This window comes from Balaenoptera acutorostrata, chromosome 11 (assembly GCF_949987535.1).
Source record: "Balaenoptera acutorostrata chromosome 11, mBalAcu1.1, whole genome shotgun sequence".
NCBI lineage: Eukaryota > Metazoa > Chordata > Mammalia > Artiodactyla > Balaenopteridae > Balaenoptera > Balaenoptera acutorostrata.
The window spans coordinates 75,431,465-75,447,492 of NC_080074.1; the positions used below are offsets into that span (position 1 = coordinate 75,431,465).

General features: G+C 34.5%; 1 protein-coding gene across 16 annotated transcripts in view; it reads left to right on the forward strand.

Moving 5' to 3' along the window:
• The window catches only part of KIF21A (kinesin family member 21A), a 175,303-nt gene that overhangs the window by 91,867 nt on the left and 67,408 nt on the right, over window positions 1–16,028 (forward strand). For all 16 annotated transcript variants that reach the window (XM_057556999.1, XM_057557000.1, XM_057557001.1 and 13 more), the window contains exons 2-7: window positions 6,873–7,095; window positions 7,226–7,408; window positions 8,791–8,940; window positions 9,884–10,018; window positions 10,523–10,690; window positions 12,563–12,678. In XM_057556999.1, coding sequence (XP_057412982.1) covers window positions 6,873–7,095; window positions 7,226–7,408; window positions 8,791–8,940; window positions 9,884–10,018; window positions 10,523–10,690; window positions 12,563–12,678 — 975 coding nt within the window. The remainder of the gene's footprint in view (window positions 1–6,872; window positions 7,096–7,225; window positions 7,409–8,790; window positions 8,941–9,883; window positions 10,019–10,522; window positions 10,691–12,562; window positions 12,679–16,028) is intronic.

The following is a 16,028-nucleotide window of genomic DNA, read 5'->3' on the forward strand; positions in this document are numbered from 1 at the left end:
CAGAAGACACAGGACTCCTGAGTTGGAGGCAAAGGACTTTTATTACTCACAGTACAGTAAGCATCATGAGTCTCATGTTGATTTGAACTGCTTCCCCATCCCCACCCCCTTAATCCAAAGGAGGCAATGCAGATAGAACTATTACATGGTTGCTGTGCAAGCAGTGGCATATCAAGAAACACCAACCTTCTCATCACATGGAAAAATATATATTTTTTATTTCTTTAATATCTATTGATATATCTTTAGTATCTATATGAGATGATGGAAGTTCACTGAACTGTTGTGGTTATCATTTCATGATGTATGTAAGTCAAATCATTATACTGTACAACTTAAACTTGTATACAGTGCTGTATGTCAATTATATCTCAATGAAACTCGAAGAAAAAAAAGAAACACTGGACTTGGGGAGTCATTGTTTTTATTGTTTATTCACTGTTTCCATTGCTTTGCTGAAGCAAGCCAGCTCTTTGTCAGGTGGAAGACATTATCCCTAAAGGTTGCTTGCTGCAAATGCAACCTTGAGAAGTGATCCATGAAAAGAGTAGTCAGGGTTTTACATTCTTGGCATACTCAGCAAGGATGTGCAGGGATGCTCAGGTCTCATGGTGGGATGCTTCTTCCAATAATATGTGGCAGAATTAGACCTTAAATATAGTTTTACTGTATCATGACTTAAATTCTAGCTGAAAAGGAAGCCCTTTTCCCCCAGATATACTTATCTTATTTTTCTGTCTTATCCAGGGCATCTTGCAACTAGTCCTCGTAGCTTATTTGATATACTCAGTTACTAAGTCCAGTTATGGTTATTATTGAAGGCAGAGAACAGATAACAGGGCCCAGTTTAAGGAAACTTACTGGTCTTAGTCTCAGACTCTCCTCTAGTCTTCACTAGATACTGCCACTGCAAAGAGCCATAATAATGTTTTCATAAAGGAAGTTCCTTGTCCCTATGGCCACAGTAGCATTTGCTATAAAAACTGGAGAGAATAATAGGAACTATAAGGAAATATGGATGAGAGGTGTAACTAATGATGGATATAAGGTGTGACAGAAGTAAAAGGTTGTTTATTGATACCTCTTTTAAGTCAGGGTTTTGCTTTTCCTAAGGGAATAATTAAAATAGAGTTTGAAGTTAGAAAGAACTTAAGGAATATTAAATCCAGACTCCTATATTCATTTTATAGAGTAGAAAATTAAGACATAAAATTGTTAAATGGTTGCTCAGGATCAAGTTTCTAGTAACAGAGTAAAGTGATGGGGCAAAAGTTAGATTATTGTGATAATCACGTGCCCAGTATTGGATTGTTACTCCCCTTTAACTAGAGCAGTTTATAGGAGTCAGTCAGTAACATTTGTTGAATTACTTTTATGATTGAATAAGATATATTCTCAGTCCTCAAAGAATTCATTTACTAGTGATCAATAAGAACTCAATTTGATATCTATTATTCTAAAATCTTGTACAAATTGCATAGATTAATTCAAGTTGGGTGGGGGGAAGGGAAAGCTTTATAAATGTACAGATATTTGAGGTAGGTCTTGAAGAATTACAATGAAGTTTCTATGCAGAGAAGTGGAAGTCCAGCATTCCAAGCAGAGAGAGAACCACGTACATTGGCATGGTGAATGAAAGTATGTAAGTTGATCAAGAAATGATCAGTGGTTTGATGTAGCTGAGTGTAACTAGATTTGAGAGTGGAATTGCAGGCAGAATCCAAATTAGGAAAATCTTAGATACCATGCTAAATACTCTGGACACTTTTGGGGGGCAACTTGGTATATGAGGTATAAGAGGAAACGATGAGTTCAGAAAAGGAATGTCACAAAAGCCAACTGCTGAGAAATACGGTATTTGAAGGGTAGCAGAAAATGCCACCCCATAATATGATGTAAGGATTGTTTTGAGCTGAAAGCAATTAAAAGAAGCAGATATTTGCCTAAAAGCCCATAGCTTTTATAAAGGTATTCTGCCTCTGTTCTCTACCAGGAAGGACAGAAGTTAATTACCAGAGACTGCATGAAAGTATCCTACATAACAAACCTTACTTAATTAGCCCCTATCTTCCATTAGTTCCTACATATATTTATATTCCCACAATTTGCTGTCCTAGAAACTCAAAGTCCTTCTTCTTTTTGTTAAGATGCTATATAAATCCAAGTTGTAACCACTCTTTCATTTACTCATCACTGAATATTCCCATGTGTATGCCTGATACGCGAGTTAATAAACTTCTATTTGTTTTTATTTTGTTAATCTGCCTTGTCAATCTAATTAACAAGGTCCCAAACAGGAGAATCTAGAAGGATAGAGGGAAGAAGTTTTTTCCTCCCCTACAAGTTGTAAATAGGATCAAATGTGTCAGGTAGGATGAAGACTAAAAAGGGTCCATTGTATTTGGAAATAAAAAGGTCATTGATGCCTTCTGTCTAAGCAGTTTCAATAGAGTGTGAGAACATAAGCAAAATGGATACTTTCTGCTGGTGGAAAGATTCAGAAAATGGATACAACATTTGTTCATGTCCTTTTATCTTAAATCTGAATAATTGACAGTTTGTATCATATTCTGTTTCAAACCTTCAACCTTCTCAAACTAGTTATAACAAATTACATTTATTTCTGTATGACTCTTCATGGGTTTTCCCTTTCAGATCCCACCCTATTGGTCAATGGCCCACAAAGGATAAAAGGTTACATACCTTATGCTAAGGAAAAAAACACATTATCTAGTGGAACTGTCAGTACTTTCCATAACAGCCTCATCCTACCTACATTCATTTCCATTGTAACTTTTTTTTTAAAATAAATTTATTTTATTTATTGTTTATTTTTGGCTGTGTTGGGTCTTCATTGTTGTGCGCAGGCTTTCTCTAGTTGCGGTGAGCAGGGGCTACTCTTCATTGCATTGTGCTGGCTTCTCCTGTTGCAGACCTCGGGCTCTAGGCTCACAGGCTTCGGTAGTTGTGGCGTACAGGCTTCAGTAGTTGCGGTGTGCGGGCTTCAGTAGTTGTGGCACAAAGGGTCGGTAATTGTGGCTCACAGGCTCTAGATCACAGGCTCAGTAGTTGTGGTGCACGGGCTTAGTTGTTACATGGCATGTGGGATCTTCCCGGAACAGGGCTCGGACCTGTGTCCCCTGCATTGGCAGGCGGATTCTTAACCACTGCGCCACCAGGGAAGCCCCATTGTAACGTTTAAAAAAAACCCATCTCCATTAGCAAATTACTATTGTAGATAGAACCCACATCGTTATTGGCTTTTATAATATAATACTGCTGTGTAATATTAGAATCTTATCCTAAATATTTATGACATAAGTTTTATGCATAATTGTTTTTCTTTAAGAGGTACTTTCAAATATATCTAGTTGTATGATTACACATTTTAAAAAGCCTGCAAGGCTTTGTTACTATTTCTTAGTATTAACTGAAATGTTAACCCTCATTATTTCTTAGTGTTGGGATTAGATGAGTATGTTTAATGTTCTTATTTTTATATAAAAATACTAAGAAAGAAGATATTTCTAAATTTTTAAAGTAATAAATGTCAGATTTTAGTTTTAGTCTTCTTTTTCCCGGGAGGTTGTTATATTTTGTCTATATATAACATCAAATTATAGTTTTTAAATTGAAGTTTGTAGCTATGTAAATTTCAAACTCTTTACATCATTAAAGCAGGTTAATTGGCTTGGGTTAAGACTTCATCTGAGAATTCTTGATTTTAGTATAAATTTAAGGATTTGGAGAGTTTAAAATCTGAATTTTTGAAGGGGAATTGAGACGGTGAATATATCTCTAAACTTTGAAATGTAGTCAGCTTCCAATTATCTGCATGTGCCAGAGACCATCCCCTCCTAGGTGGGATTTTCTTAGTCCTGCTGGGAAATTGCCCTTGCCTGCATCCAGTAGAAAAGGGTTCCACCCATCTTGTTGGTTTTTAAAGCCACTTTGTCTCTCCACCCATGCAGGTGGTGTGATTGCATATCACCCGTCTTTCAAATGCACTCCTCCTTAGAGGTTAGGAGATTAAGTGCTGAGTGACATTGGCATTCTAAAATTGGCTGTAATATCTGCAATTCAAATAGTACTTATTCTTTATGTAGAAATTAAATTAAAAGTATTTTAATAGCCAAATAAATTAGCTTAGTATTTTAATAGCCCATGGTTATAATCATTTACTTAAAATTAATGAGGCACTGATTTCAAACAGTAGTCATTTTCATTTAGATAGTTGTTTTTATGTTTTTCTTTATTATTACATGGAATTTATTAAACTTCACAGTGCAGCTATAAATCAGGGAGAGAGCAGAATCCTGGTGTAAATGAGGTAGCTTTCAGGAGACAGAACAACCTGGGCTCAGATATGACTTTATGGTGGAATGCAAAGAGTTAGGTGAGAGCTTCTGAAAGGAGTGAAATCTAAACAGAGGTCGAAAACATAAGATGTTCAGGCTGGAAAAGTAGTTGCGAATTGAGAAGGAAGAGTGTCCAGGAGAAGAGAAAAACATATTTGAAGGCATAGAGGCTAGAGGGAGCACACTTTGTTAGTGACACTTGTTAAAAATAAACCATCACCACCACCACCATCACTAACTAAAATCCTTTGATGCAAAGATGGACCATGGCAAGAGGAGATTATAGAGCGATTTAAGGATATACTACAGGGTTTTAGGCAAGGGAGTGATCAACTTCATATTTTACAAGTATCACTGATATTGCAATCTGTGGAACAGATTGGTGGGGGCAAGATTTGACGCAGACTGACTGGTGATGAGACTTTTGCAATAATCCAAGTAAGAGATAATGGTGGCTTGATTAGGGTGGTATTGATGAGGAAGGAAAGAAAATGATGAGCTATTTCCAAGATAATTAATAGCTCTTAGAGATAGATTAGGTGGATGGAATAGGGAAGAGGGAATAACTGAGGCTGACTCTCTTGTTTCTAGCTTTCCAACAGACAGGATGGTGATTCTTCCAAGGAGGATGGGGGATTTGGTTTTCTCCCCATGACTCTCCTGAGGAGGATGGGATTTATGATTTTTATCGCCATGAATGGATGAAGTGAGACAGGAGAAGGGAAGTTTGGAAAGAAGGGAATATTAACTTTGAGAAAGACCACTCATCCAGAAAATGTGGAGCCAGAAAGCCAAAGCTGCTTACTACCTTGGGCTGTTTTTATAGTCCATGGATGTAGCTTCTTGTAAGAAACCCATTTGTTTTATTTGTTATAATATCATTTTATCTTTATAACAGTATATAAATATTATTTTCCTCTTCCCATTTTGTAATATAGTGTTCTTCTCTCAGCATTAGATCTGAAAGGAACCTTGGAAATGATAGTTTCTGTCAACAGGTGAGGAAATTGTAGCTCTGAGAGAAGACCACATGATATCTCTGGAGTGAGAGAAGTAGTAGAATCCAAGTCTCCTGAAGGCCACATCATCACTCTTTCCATAGTACCTAGTCAGCTCCACATTGATTATTGCATTCCATTAAAACAAATAAATGAAGTTGAAGACTTTATGGAAGAAAAACATCATTATCACAGAAGAAGGGGAAATTGCATAAATAAATATATTCTTTACTTAACACTTCTTTGCTAATACAGAATGCTGTTTAAGATAACCAGGGTTACAGAAATTCAGTCGCTTCTCAGTATTGCCTTTCCTATCCTTCCATTGACCTTCCACCCTGAAGAACTGGCAAGGGTTAAAACTTGGGTGATCTGGACTTAGGCTTAGCTTTATCTCTAACAGATAGATGAACTTGTTCTGCTTCTATAGATCTCTGTTTCTGTATCTCAGAAAGTAAGATCCCTTTAAAATCCTTTCTATTTTCTCTCTGTATCGTTTTATATTTTCCATTACTGGTTGTCTTTACTTTCTTCCCTAAACTGCTTCTCCTTCTCCATGGCAAATAGGAACCTCTAAAATACCTAAGTACTGTTAAGTCAGTGACGTGTATGTCTAGGATGGTCCTGATTATGGAGTGAGTAGAATAGGGCCAGATTTTGCTTTCTTCTATTAGTAACATATCACCATATTTACTTTCCTTCTTTGAAAAACAGGCCTTGAAATCAGGAAGATAAGGCAAAAGAGGAAGGTCCTAGAATCTGAAGTAGATGAGGGTTGGGTGTAGGGCAGGTATAGCGCTGTGGTCTTCCAAGTGGACAGAGGACACCCTAGGAGATGTAAATGATGATTCAGTGGTTTTGGAGAGAAAATATTAGAAGTTTTATTTGTTTTTATTTTTAATTTCTTTATTTTCACAATTCTGCTTTTGCGTATGTCATAATATATGACAAATCAATATAGTACATGCATATATTTACAAATGAATATATATATTCATTCGTATTGTATGTTGTGTGATTATGCTTAAACATGTTAAGCTAACAGAAGGTTATGGTCAAATAAGTTTGGGAACCATTAGTGAAGAGTTTGCAAAAAAGGTAAGTCAATGGCATCAAGATAAATACCATGTCCTTAATTTCTCATTTTTGGATATCATCCTCTTTGGAAATAAAGAGAAGAAATCTAAAATAAAGATAACAACAAATAGCATTTTGGTAGTTTAATTTATTTAACTGAGTCTTTTATAGAGTTGAGGAAAGGTATTCACCCACAAAAATATTTAATTTTAAGATTAATTTTACTCTTGTTCATGATTTTTTTGGGGGATTAAGTAACTCATATTGAAATTGACAGTATAATTTAACTTATTTAAACTTTTCAACTCAAGGAGTAAGTACTAGATTACATTAGTGATTTTAAAAGATTTGCTAGGAATTTCAAAATCCTACTTCTTCAGTTTTTTTCCATTTATTTTGTCTTATTTTATTTTATTTTTTCCTGATTTTTTTCTCACAGAATAAGACCACAGCTTGCCAAAGAAAGGATTGAAGGTTGCCATATTTGTACATGTGTCACACCGGGAGAACCTCAGGTCTTCCTAGGCAAAGATAAAGCTTTCACTTTTGATTATGTGTTTGACATTGACTCCCAGCAAGAGCAGATCTACACTCAGTGTATAGAAAAACTAATTGAAGGTTGTTTTGAAGGATATAATGCTACAGTTTTTGCTTATGGACAAGTAAGTACCAAATTATTTTCATAGAAGCTGTAACTTTTCAGAAGTGTCAATTCAATTGCACTTTCACTTCTGTCACTTGAGATTATGTTATTAAGATCAAGCATCCATTTTTCTCTGTTCTTTTATTCAGACTGGAGCTGGCAAAACATACACAATGGGAACAGGATTTGATGTTAACATCATTGAGGAAGAACAGGGTATTATTTCTCGTGCTGTTAAACACCTTTTCAAGAGTATCGAAGAAAAAAAACACACTTCCATTAAAAATGGACTTCCTCCTCCAGATTTTAAAGTGAATGCCCAATTCTTAGAGGTAATAGTCTAATAGAGTCATTAGTTTCCTTTAAATCTTGTTCTTAAGACCATAGCCCTATGATTTTATACTCCCGCTTCCATTTTATTGCTTGGCATATTGTGTTCAGTAAATGTTGAGTAAATTAGCATTAGGTTATAGGTAATAGCAACAAGAGATAATAGGTTATAAGTATTCCTTACTTGTTAGCATTTAAGATTATAAACATTTGACCAGTGTCCACAGAGTAAAACAATTAATATTGTTTATTTCAGATTTTTTCTTTATCTGAGAATTACTGTTGTAATGTAGGCAGGCTCACAAAGTACTGGGAACACAGTGACTGAGACCAAAAGGGAGGGGGAGATTGTGAGGAATAATAGGATTGATGCTGTAGCACTAATCTGGTGGCAGAAGCTGGTATTCCTACAAGGATAGGCAGATGTTTTGATGCAATGTGCAAAGGTTGGGGCAGGTATGGAGTTAGGGAAGTCTATGCTGGTGGGAGGGACATACCAGTAAGAGGACATCTAGGATTTGAGCAATGTTACACTTGGGTGGACAGTGCCATTATAATTCTGTAAACTTGGTCCAAAGAGTGTTCTAGTCTAATTGTAATCTCGATCACCAGAGCTAATCATTTTGATAATCGATGAAACATTTTATTCAGCATTATATAGTACAAAATAGAAAACTTAATTCAAATTAACATCAGTTATCTTACTGCTGGTTTTAATGGGCATTCCAATTTAGTAAAAACCAAGAATATAATTATGTGTTTCTACCAAAAGAAAGGTAACTAGTGATGGAAAAAGGGAAGAAACGGTGTTCTTCAATCTTCCCCTTCTCCCTCCAAATTTTATTAGGCATTGTGACTTTAAGCATATTGATAGAAAAATAGTTGTATGCATCCTCTTCTAAGGTGGTAGCACAATCTTGTCAGCCTCTATTAATACAGAAACTATATTGCCGACCTTGCAAAAATACTATTTATTTTTAGGCACACTAAGAAGGGTTGTAGGGCAAAAGAAAATATATTTTTAGTTCAAGTAGTAAAAATTATTAAAAACTTCCCTAAGCTTAGGATTTGTTTACATTTGATACATATTTTTTAGTATTTGCTTGTATTTATTTATATTTATTTATCTCTTGTAAAGGATTAGTGGATGATTTTAGCTAGTCTTTAACTCATTAGTCATGATTAGGTCTTTTACTGTTCTTACCCTTGTAAAGAAATCTGGCATTTGTTTGTATTTGTGATCATTTTTATGTTTTATTTTGAAGAAATATATGTATTTGGAAGAACTTTTAAGATATGTTTGAAAGATAACATGCAATATTTGTTATTACAGCCATGAGGCAATTTCTGCTAACATTAAACTTATAATATTTCTTTTTGATAGCTGTATAACGAAGAGGTTCTTGACTTATTTGATACCACTCGTGATATTGATGCAAAAAATAAAAAATCAAATATAAGGATTCATGAAGATTCAGCCGGAGGAATTTATACTGTGGGCGTCACAACACGTACAGTGATTACAGAGTCCGAGGTGACATTTATGTTATAGTTAAAATAGAGCGTGTTTGGGGAATTCCCTAGTGGTCCAGGGGTTAGGGCTCCACGCTTCCACTGCAGGGGGCATGGGTTCCATCCCTTGTTGGGGAACTAAGATCCCGCAAGCCGCGCAGCATGGCCACAGGAAAAAAAAAAAAGAGCATGTTTGGCTTTATTTAATAGTCAGCTCTGCTGCTCATGATATGAAATTTGTATCCTTGAGTGTAACATGGAGTTAAAATCATCTTCATTTTTTTCCAGGATTTTATTATTAAAAATGTAACAGTTTTGATAAAGTCAGTGCATTTATTGTAACATCAAAAGAATCTAAGGCATTTTATGTACAGTTTTCTTTCACACCTAGAAAAAGAGGGTTAGATAATTTTAAGTGAAGGATGAGGCCACAGTCCTTTTGTACTTTTTGCTGTAACATATGTAGGCCTGTATCATGGCTCCTAAGGAGAGACATGAGAAAAGTTACAATGGGGAGTTCCCTGCGAGGCCAGTGGTTAGGCCTCCACACGTTCACTGCCATGGCCCTGGGTTCAATCCCTGGTCAGGGAACAAAGATCTGCAAGCCACGTGGAGTGACCAAAAAAAAAAAGTTACAAAAAATAAGATACAGAAGAGCCTGAGTAATTCCAGTTATTGCTTAGTTTGTTCCAAAGTGTTCTACTGTAATAGTTTTGAAATAGAAGCTGCAAATGTCAGCAAATGGCAAACGGTGGAATCTCAGTATTGTCTCCTATTTAAAAAAAAACCAACACTATTATACTGAGAAGTTCAGCTCAAAAAGTGCCTGTGAATAAAATAATAAGAAAATCTATCTTTCACATCCTTTAATATGGTGGATTTTAACCAGTAGCTCAGATTTCTGATTATATGGACCTAGTCTAAGTATTGTTCAAGTAAAACCCCTCTTTCTTTCCCTTTTCTAGATGATGCAGTGTTTGAAGCTGGGTGCTTTATCCCGGACCACTGCTAGTACCCAAATGAATGTTCAGAGCTCTCGTTCACATGCCATTTTTACCATTCACTTGTGTCAAACCAGAATGTGTCCCCAAATAGATGCTGTGAGTTATTGGTTCTAATTTTTTAAGCTTTCAGATTTCATTTCTGTAAAATCCATGAAAATATTCAAAGAGAACATCTGTGCCAAATTTAGTTTGTTTAATCATTCCTTTTCCAATTGAGATGTCCCTGATCTTGTTTAAGCTAAAGCTGGCCAACCATGTAAAATTAAAAATTGAGTATATATGTCTGCAATAGCCAGAAAGTATGCTGTGGCCATATGGTAATGGATGTCATTACTTGGGACCGTTTGCTTTTAAGGGCTATATGCTACAAGTTTCTCTTCAACACAGGCAAAGCCTCAGTTGATAACAGTTAGGTTTTGACCTTCTTTGACCTAACTTTGTCTAAGCTTCTAATTGCAGCAGGCATTTTTGTACTTATATTTATTTGGCTACATGCCTATACTTGGCTATATGTATACTGAGGGCAAGGTGGGATGTGGGATTGAAGGATATTTAGTGTCACATTAATAAAATATTTTCAATTATTTTCCTCAATTGCAGGAATGTGCAACTGATAATAAGGTGATTTCTGAATCATCACAGATGAATGAATTTGAAACTCTGACTGCAAAGTTCCATTTTGTTGATCTGGCAGGATCAGAAAGACTGAAGCGTACTGGAGCTACAGGCGAGAGGGCAAAAGAAGGCATTTCCATCAACTGTGGACTTGTAAGACTAAAGCTAAGGCTTTGTGCTGAGAATATAACAGGGCTATTTTATTGTCCTTTTCCCTTTTGTAATACATAATACCCAAGTGGAAATCCTTCATGCACTGAGCTGAGAAATGAAAGTTGCTGTAAACTTAGGAGTAATGCATTGAATTTTGACCTCCTCAGGCTGTCAGCTTTTTTCTCCTTTTCACATTGCAAATTGTCTTCATGTGTAAAAATTTAGTTGGATTAAATTTTATGATGTGTGCATAAAATAATCTATGCATATATATAATAGAAATAATTTAAAAATTCTCACAAATTTACTGTTTTAATATTAAACATTTTATGGGATGACTTTCAAAGTAGCTTTTTTGCTAACATTATGTGACAGACTTTATTTTGGAAATTACAATCAAATGTTTTTTAGTAATGATTGTTTCAAAATGAGAACTTTTCTAGATTGTATTAGGAATTAACTTTAATACCATGCCATCTAGTGGTGTTTTTGATTGGAAAACACCTTGTGTTTGAGTTAGCCTAAAGCTTCTATTATATGGAAGAAAACGTTTTAGAACCACATTTTTATGTAATAAATCTTTTCTTCCTATTGATTTCATTAAAAAGTTGGTTCTTTGTTCCTGCTTAAAAGTAATGGTGTCCTAAATTTCTGTGATGCTGACAGCATCAGGACAGGTGTTTTCTGCTTTGCTTCCCTCCCTTTCTTCCTAGAGCAGGGGCTCCAAGCATATGGTCATTTTTTTGTTTATTGCCCAATATTTACTTTTATATGATTGCAACCCTTCTGTGGGGGAATTATCAACTGAGACTGATTAGAGAGAGCCAGCCTTCCCAACTACCCATCTTGATGCTCCCACCATATAGTTGAATATGTGTTAAAAGAAGTGAGCGACCAGGATCCTGGACTTTGTGTATTGTTTTGAATATCTTAGGAGATAAAATCATGGTGGTATTTACATTTGTGCTGTCCAGAAAAGACAAAAGGCATTGCTCTGTTTTCCTGTTCAGGCTATTGAAGCATGTTCAGACACGTGGTAGAGGTTCATTCAGTGTGGCCAGTGGTTAAAATTGCAGACTCTGGAAAAGGGGGACTAAGACACAGTGTGATGCTGATGCACTCGCTGCAGGATCCATTGGCTCTAACAAAGACATGGTTTTGCATTACTGAAGGCGAGTGTGACCAGCATTTAGGAAAATGCTTATGCTGTAGGTGCTGGTTCAGTGACGGTAGGAAAAGTAGTAGGGTGTGGCAGGAGGAGTGACTAAACAGTTCTGTAATTTGACTTAGTTTTTAAAATATTGGATGCTTAGCACATAGATTCATTGAATTTCTAAGTGTGGCTATACTTGCATTAGGAATACCTTGTTCAGAGATATCATACTGATATTTTTATTGTGGTTAAAGGAAATTTTGTTTTCCCATGAGGAAGCTATAGTACAACAAGAAAGTTTATGAAACTGTTAAACTAGCAAACAATTTATTTCTTCATTGAGTTGAGGAGAAGAATTTGCAATATGAATTGGCAGTTTTGTGGGGTATACAACATGATGCTCTGGTAATACTAGGAATGGTCAGAAGTCATCAATCTTATAACATTTCTATTTCTAAAGAAAATCTCTGCATAGAAGTTTAAGTATTTGTGAATTATGGGTATATATATGGCATTAAATTTTGAGTGGTGTCAGTTTTTAGTAGTTATGTGGAAAGCTCCAAGTTTACTTTATATTTGAAAATACAAATGTAAAACAAAACCAAACACAAATGTTCTCAATTCTGCCATGGCTTCATATTATTTTCTATAAGGTTTCATTATTTAAAAGTGTTATAATTAGTAAATTTTTATCATTTTTTTCTCTCTCTTTCTTTTAGTTGGCACTTGGCAATGTAATAAGTGCATTGGGAGACAAGAGCAAGAGGGCCACTCATGTTCCCTATAGAGATTCTAAGCTGACAAGACTACTGCAGGATTCTCTTGGGGGTAATAGGTATGCATAAGTGTTTATCCTCCATATTCCTGAATTTCAGTTATTCATTATTTTTAAAATAAGTTTGTAAAGTGATTTATAAGAACTGTTTTTACTGTAAAGCAAATTAATAGGATGAGGAACTAATAATTATTAAGTGCCTCAAATGTGTGAGTGCTTTTGCATGTTGTTATTTCACATATTTCTTATAACACCTCTTGAGGCAGGTGTTATTATTCCTATTTTATAAATAAGGAAATTGAAATCCAGAGAGGTTAAGTAATTTATTCAGTCACTTAGCTTATAAATGAAATCCTTGGCATGTGCTCTTTCTCTATACCATTGTTTCAGTTTTAAGTGCTTGGCACATAGTTGATGCCTAATAAAATTTTGTTGAAAAGTAAATGCTGTCTTCTAAGTAATTAAAAAGTAATTTAAATATTATTGATTTTCTTTACAAAGTCTTCTAAAAATTAAAGATTTTTTTACATTTGAGAAAAAAATTTAAAATGTTAATTGAATGAAATATAGGGTGATTGCTGGTTATGAACTTTGCCAGAATCACTGATATTCCTCCTTTTCTGTACTTTGCATCATCCTGATATGTTTCATCAGCTAAATGTATTCTTTTGGTAATGCATTCCTTTTTATAAGCATCAGAATGTTGGCTTTAAAAGTGGTAACTTTTTTGGCATTTAAATTCAATCATAGCACAGTTCAACAAGTTACACACAACTACAGTGAATCTATTTTACAGTGTTTTCAACGGTCTAACATCATGTTTACTGATGCTATAAAATGATCATTAGGTGCTGTAAAATGATCATTAGATGCTGTAAAATTAAACTTGCAGACTTTCTTTTTGAACAACTATTATTCAAAGAATTTTGATAATGTTAAATTTATTTAGGTCTGAAGTTGGATGGATTTAGAAATAAAGTTTTGTTTTATAGAATTCAAGAGTATCATTTTGATATTCCTTCTTTTCGTATAATATTGGCATTGTCTTAACTCATCTGTCTTCTAGCATATCCTTTGTATTGCTTCCACTGTTACATATTTCTTACTTCTGGTCTATATTTTCATTCTGACCTTCAATATCAATCTGGGTCTTATTATAACAGGACAAAAATTTTTGTTTTTTAAGCCAAATATAAATTTTTAAAGTTTGTTAAATTGTAGCCTTTTCCTGTGTTTATTTCTTAGCTTTATAATACAGGTTTGTTTTATAACAAAGCAGAGATAGTAAACATCTTCCCCTTACAAGTGTCAATACTTTTGAATACTTCAGTATTTCTGAGAGTTTGCTTGCCCTGTAACAATCTAAGATATTTGCACTGTGGGTTTTGAATCCCTCTTGAGTTTTATCTAAGCTATAGCTAAAGAGTCTCAGATGTTCCTCACCCATTTTCTATCTAGTGGTAACGCCTCTTATTCTCAGTGACCCTCGATTCCTGCTTAAAATTGTGAGATTGAACGCCTAGTTCAAAAGCGTTAAACTTTGTATAAGCATTGGAAAACAAAATTCCTTCATGTTGTGATGTTTGTACAAATTTCTCTTAAAAGAAAAATTAAATCAAAGATATTTATGGAAACAAGCTGCATATATTTATGTGTACAGTTTGGTGATTTTTTAAAACACCAAGCTGGCTTTTATACATTTATAATGTTTAATGTAACATGTATACAATTTTATAGCAAAAATTCAGAAAAATACAGAAAAATATAAAACATGATAAAAATCAACTGTATTTCTATTACTTGTAGGTAACTATTGTTAACATTGTGATGTATTTCCTCCCTAATGTATAATATAATATGATATAACAATATATAAGATAAATAACTTTATTTATTTATTTGTTTGTTTATTTTGGCCATACCGCATGGCTTGTGGGATCTCAGTTCCCCAACCAGGGACTGAACCCGGGCCACAGCAGTGAAAGTGCCGAATCCTAACTGTTAGACCACCAGGAAACTCCCTAATATATTTAAATTATATGGTTTCCTTTAAGACAGAGTTATGGTTTTATATAAAAATAAACAACTTTCGTTAAACATTTTTTTTTCATAAACATAACTATTCTTGAAATTTGTATCATTTGGGTTTTAATATGTGAACTTTTTCCTATACAGTAGGTCTTAGCTCCTCTCATTCCTAATTTCACTATTCTTCTAAGCACTTGATCCCAATACTTCTCAAAATATTTTTAATAAGGGAGAGTTCTCCTCCTTCCCACTTCCCAGGTTGATATTGAACATGACTATACTCAGCTTGTCCCATTATGTGAGTTTGAAAATACTTGAACTGGTTTGTACTCTATTCAGTGAAATGAGTTCATTGATTACAGCAAGCTCAAATGTTGTAAAAGTTGCCAAAATGCTTACTCTTAATTTCTGTACTTGTCATGAATTTGCCAGACTGGCACTGGACTGGGGATAACATTTTGAGTAGTCCTATCCTCTAATCAGTATCCATAATCATCACTCTCACTGGATTACCTTATCTTCTTCATCAACAGAGATGCATGAATTATCTTAACTTCTGACTTCGAATAAATAAATATAATATATGCACGACATACAAACAATTATTTGTTTGGGACCTAATATGTTCCAAGTAACACAAACAAATAGTAATGACCTAATATGTTCCAAATATTGTGTTGTACAAAGTAGTCTGATGAATAAAAAATATTTGATGATCCTTGTCCTCTAGGAGTTTAGTATCTAAGAGTTTGGATCTATAAAATTTCAATATACTCATAATCAACAAAAAAGAGGTATGCAAAGGGTATGAGGAAGCAGAGAGAAAGAGTACAGCCAAACTCAGGGTTGGATTCTTGGACTAGATGATCTCTGAGTTGAATCTTGAATAATAGTAAAAGTAAGGGTAAATAAGGATGAGTAAGAGTTCACAAAGGAATAAAGATAGGTGGAATGGGACCCCTTTTAAAAGGGTTGCTATGAAGGGCATTATGCTAAGTGAAATAAGTTAGACAGAGAAAGACAAATACTGTATGATATCACTTATATGTGGAATCTAAAAAATACAACAAACTGTGAATATAACAAAAAAGAAGCAGACTCACATGTATAAAGAACAAACTAGTGGTTACCACTGGTGGGGAGGGGCAATATAGAGGTGGGGGAGTGGGAGGTACAAACCGTTGGATGTAAGATAGGCTCAAGGATATATTGCACAACATGAGGAATATAGCCAATATTTTGTAATAACTGTAAATGGAAAGTAACCTTTAAAAATTGTATAAAAATTTTAAAAATTAAAAAAGAGAGACATTACTACACATCTAAAATGAGTAAAAATAAAGCTTGACAATACTAAAAAAAAAAAAAGAAAATAAAAATGT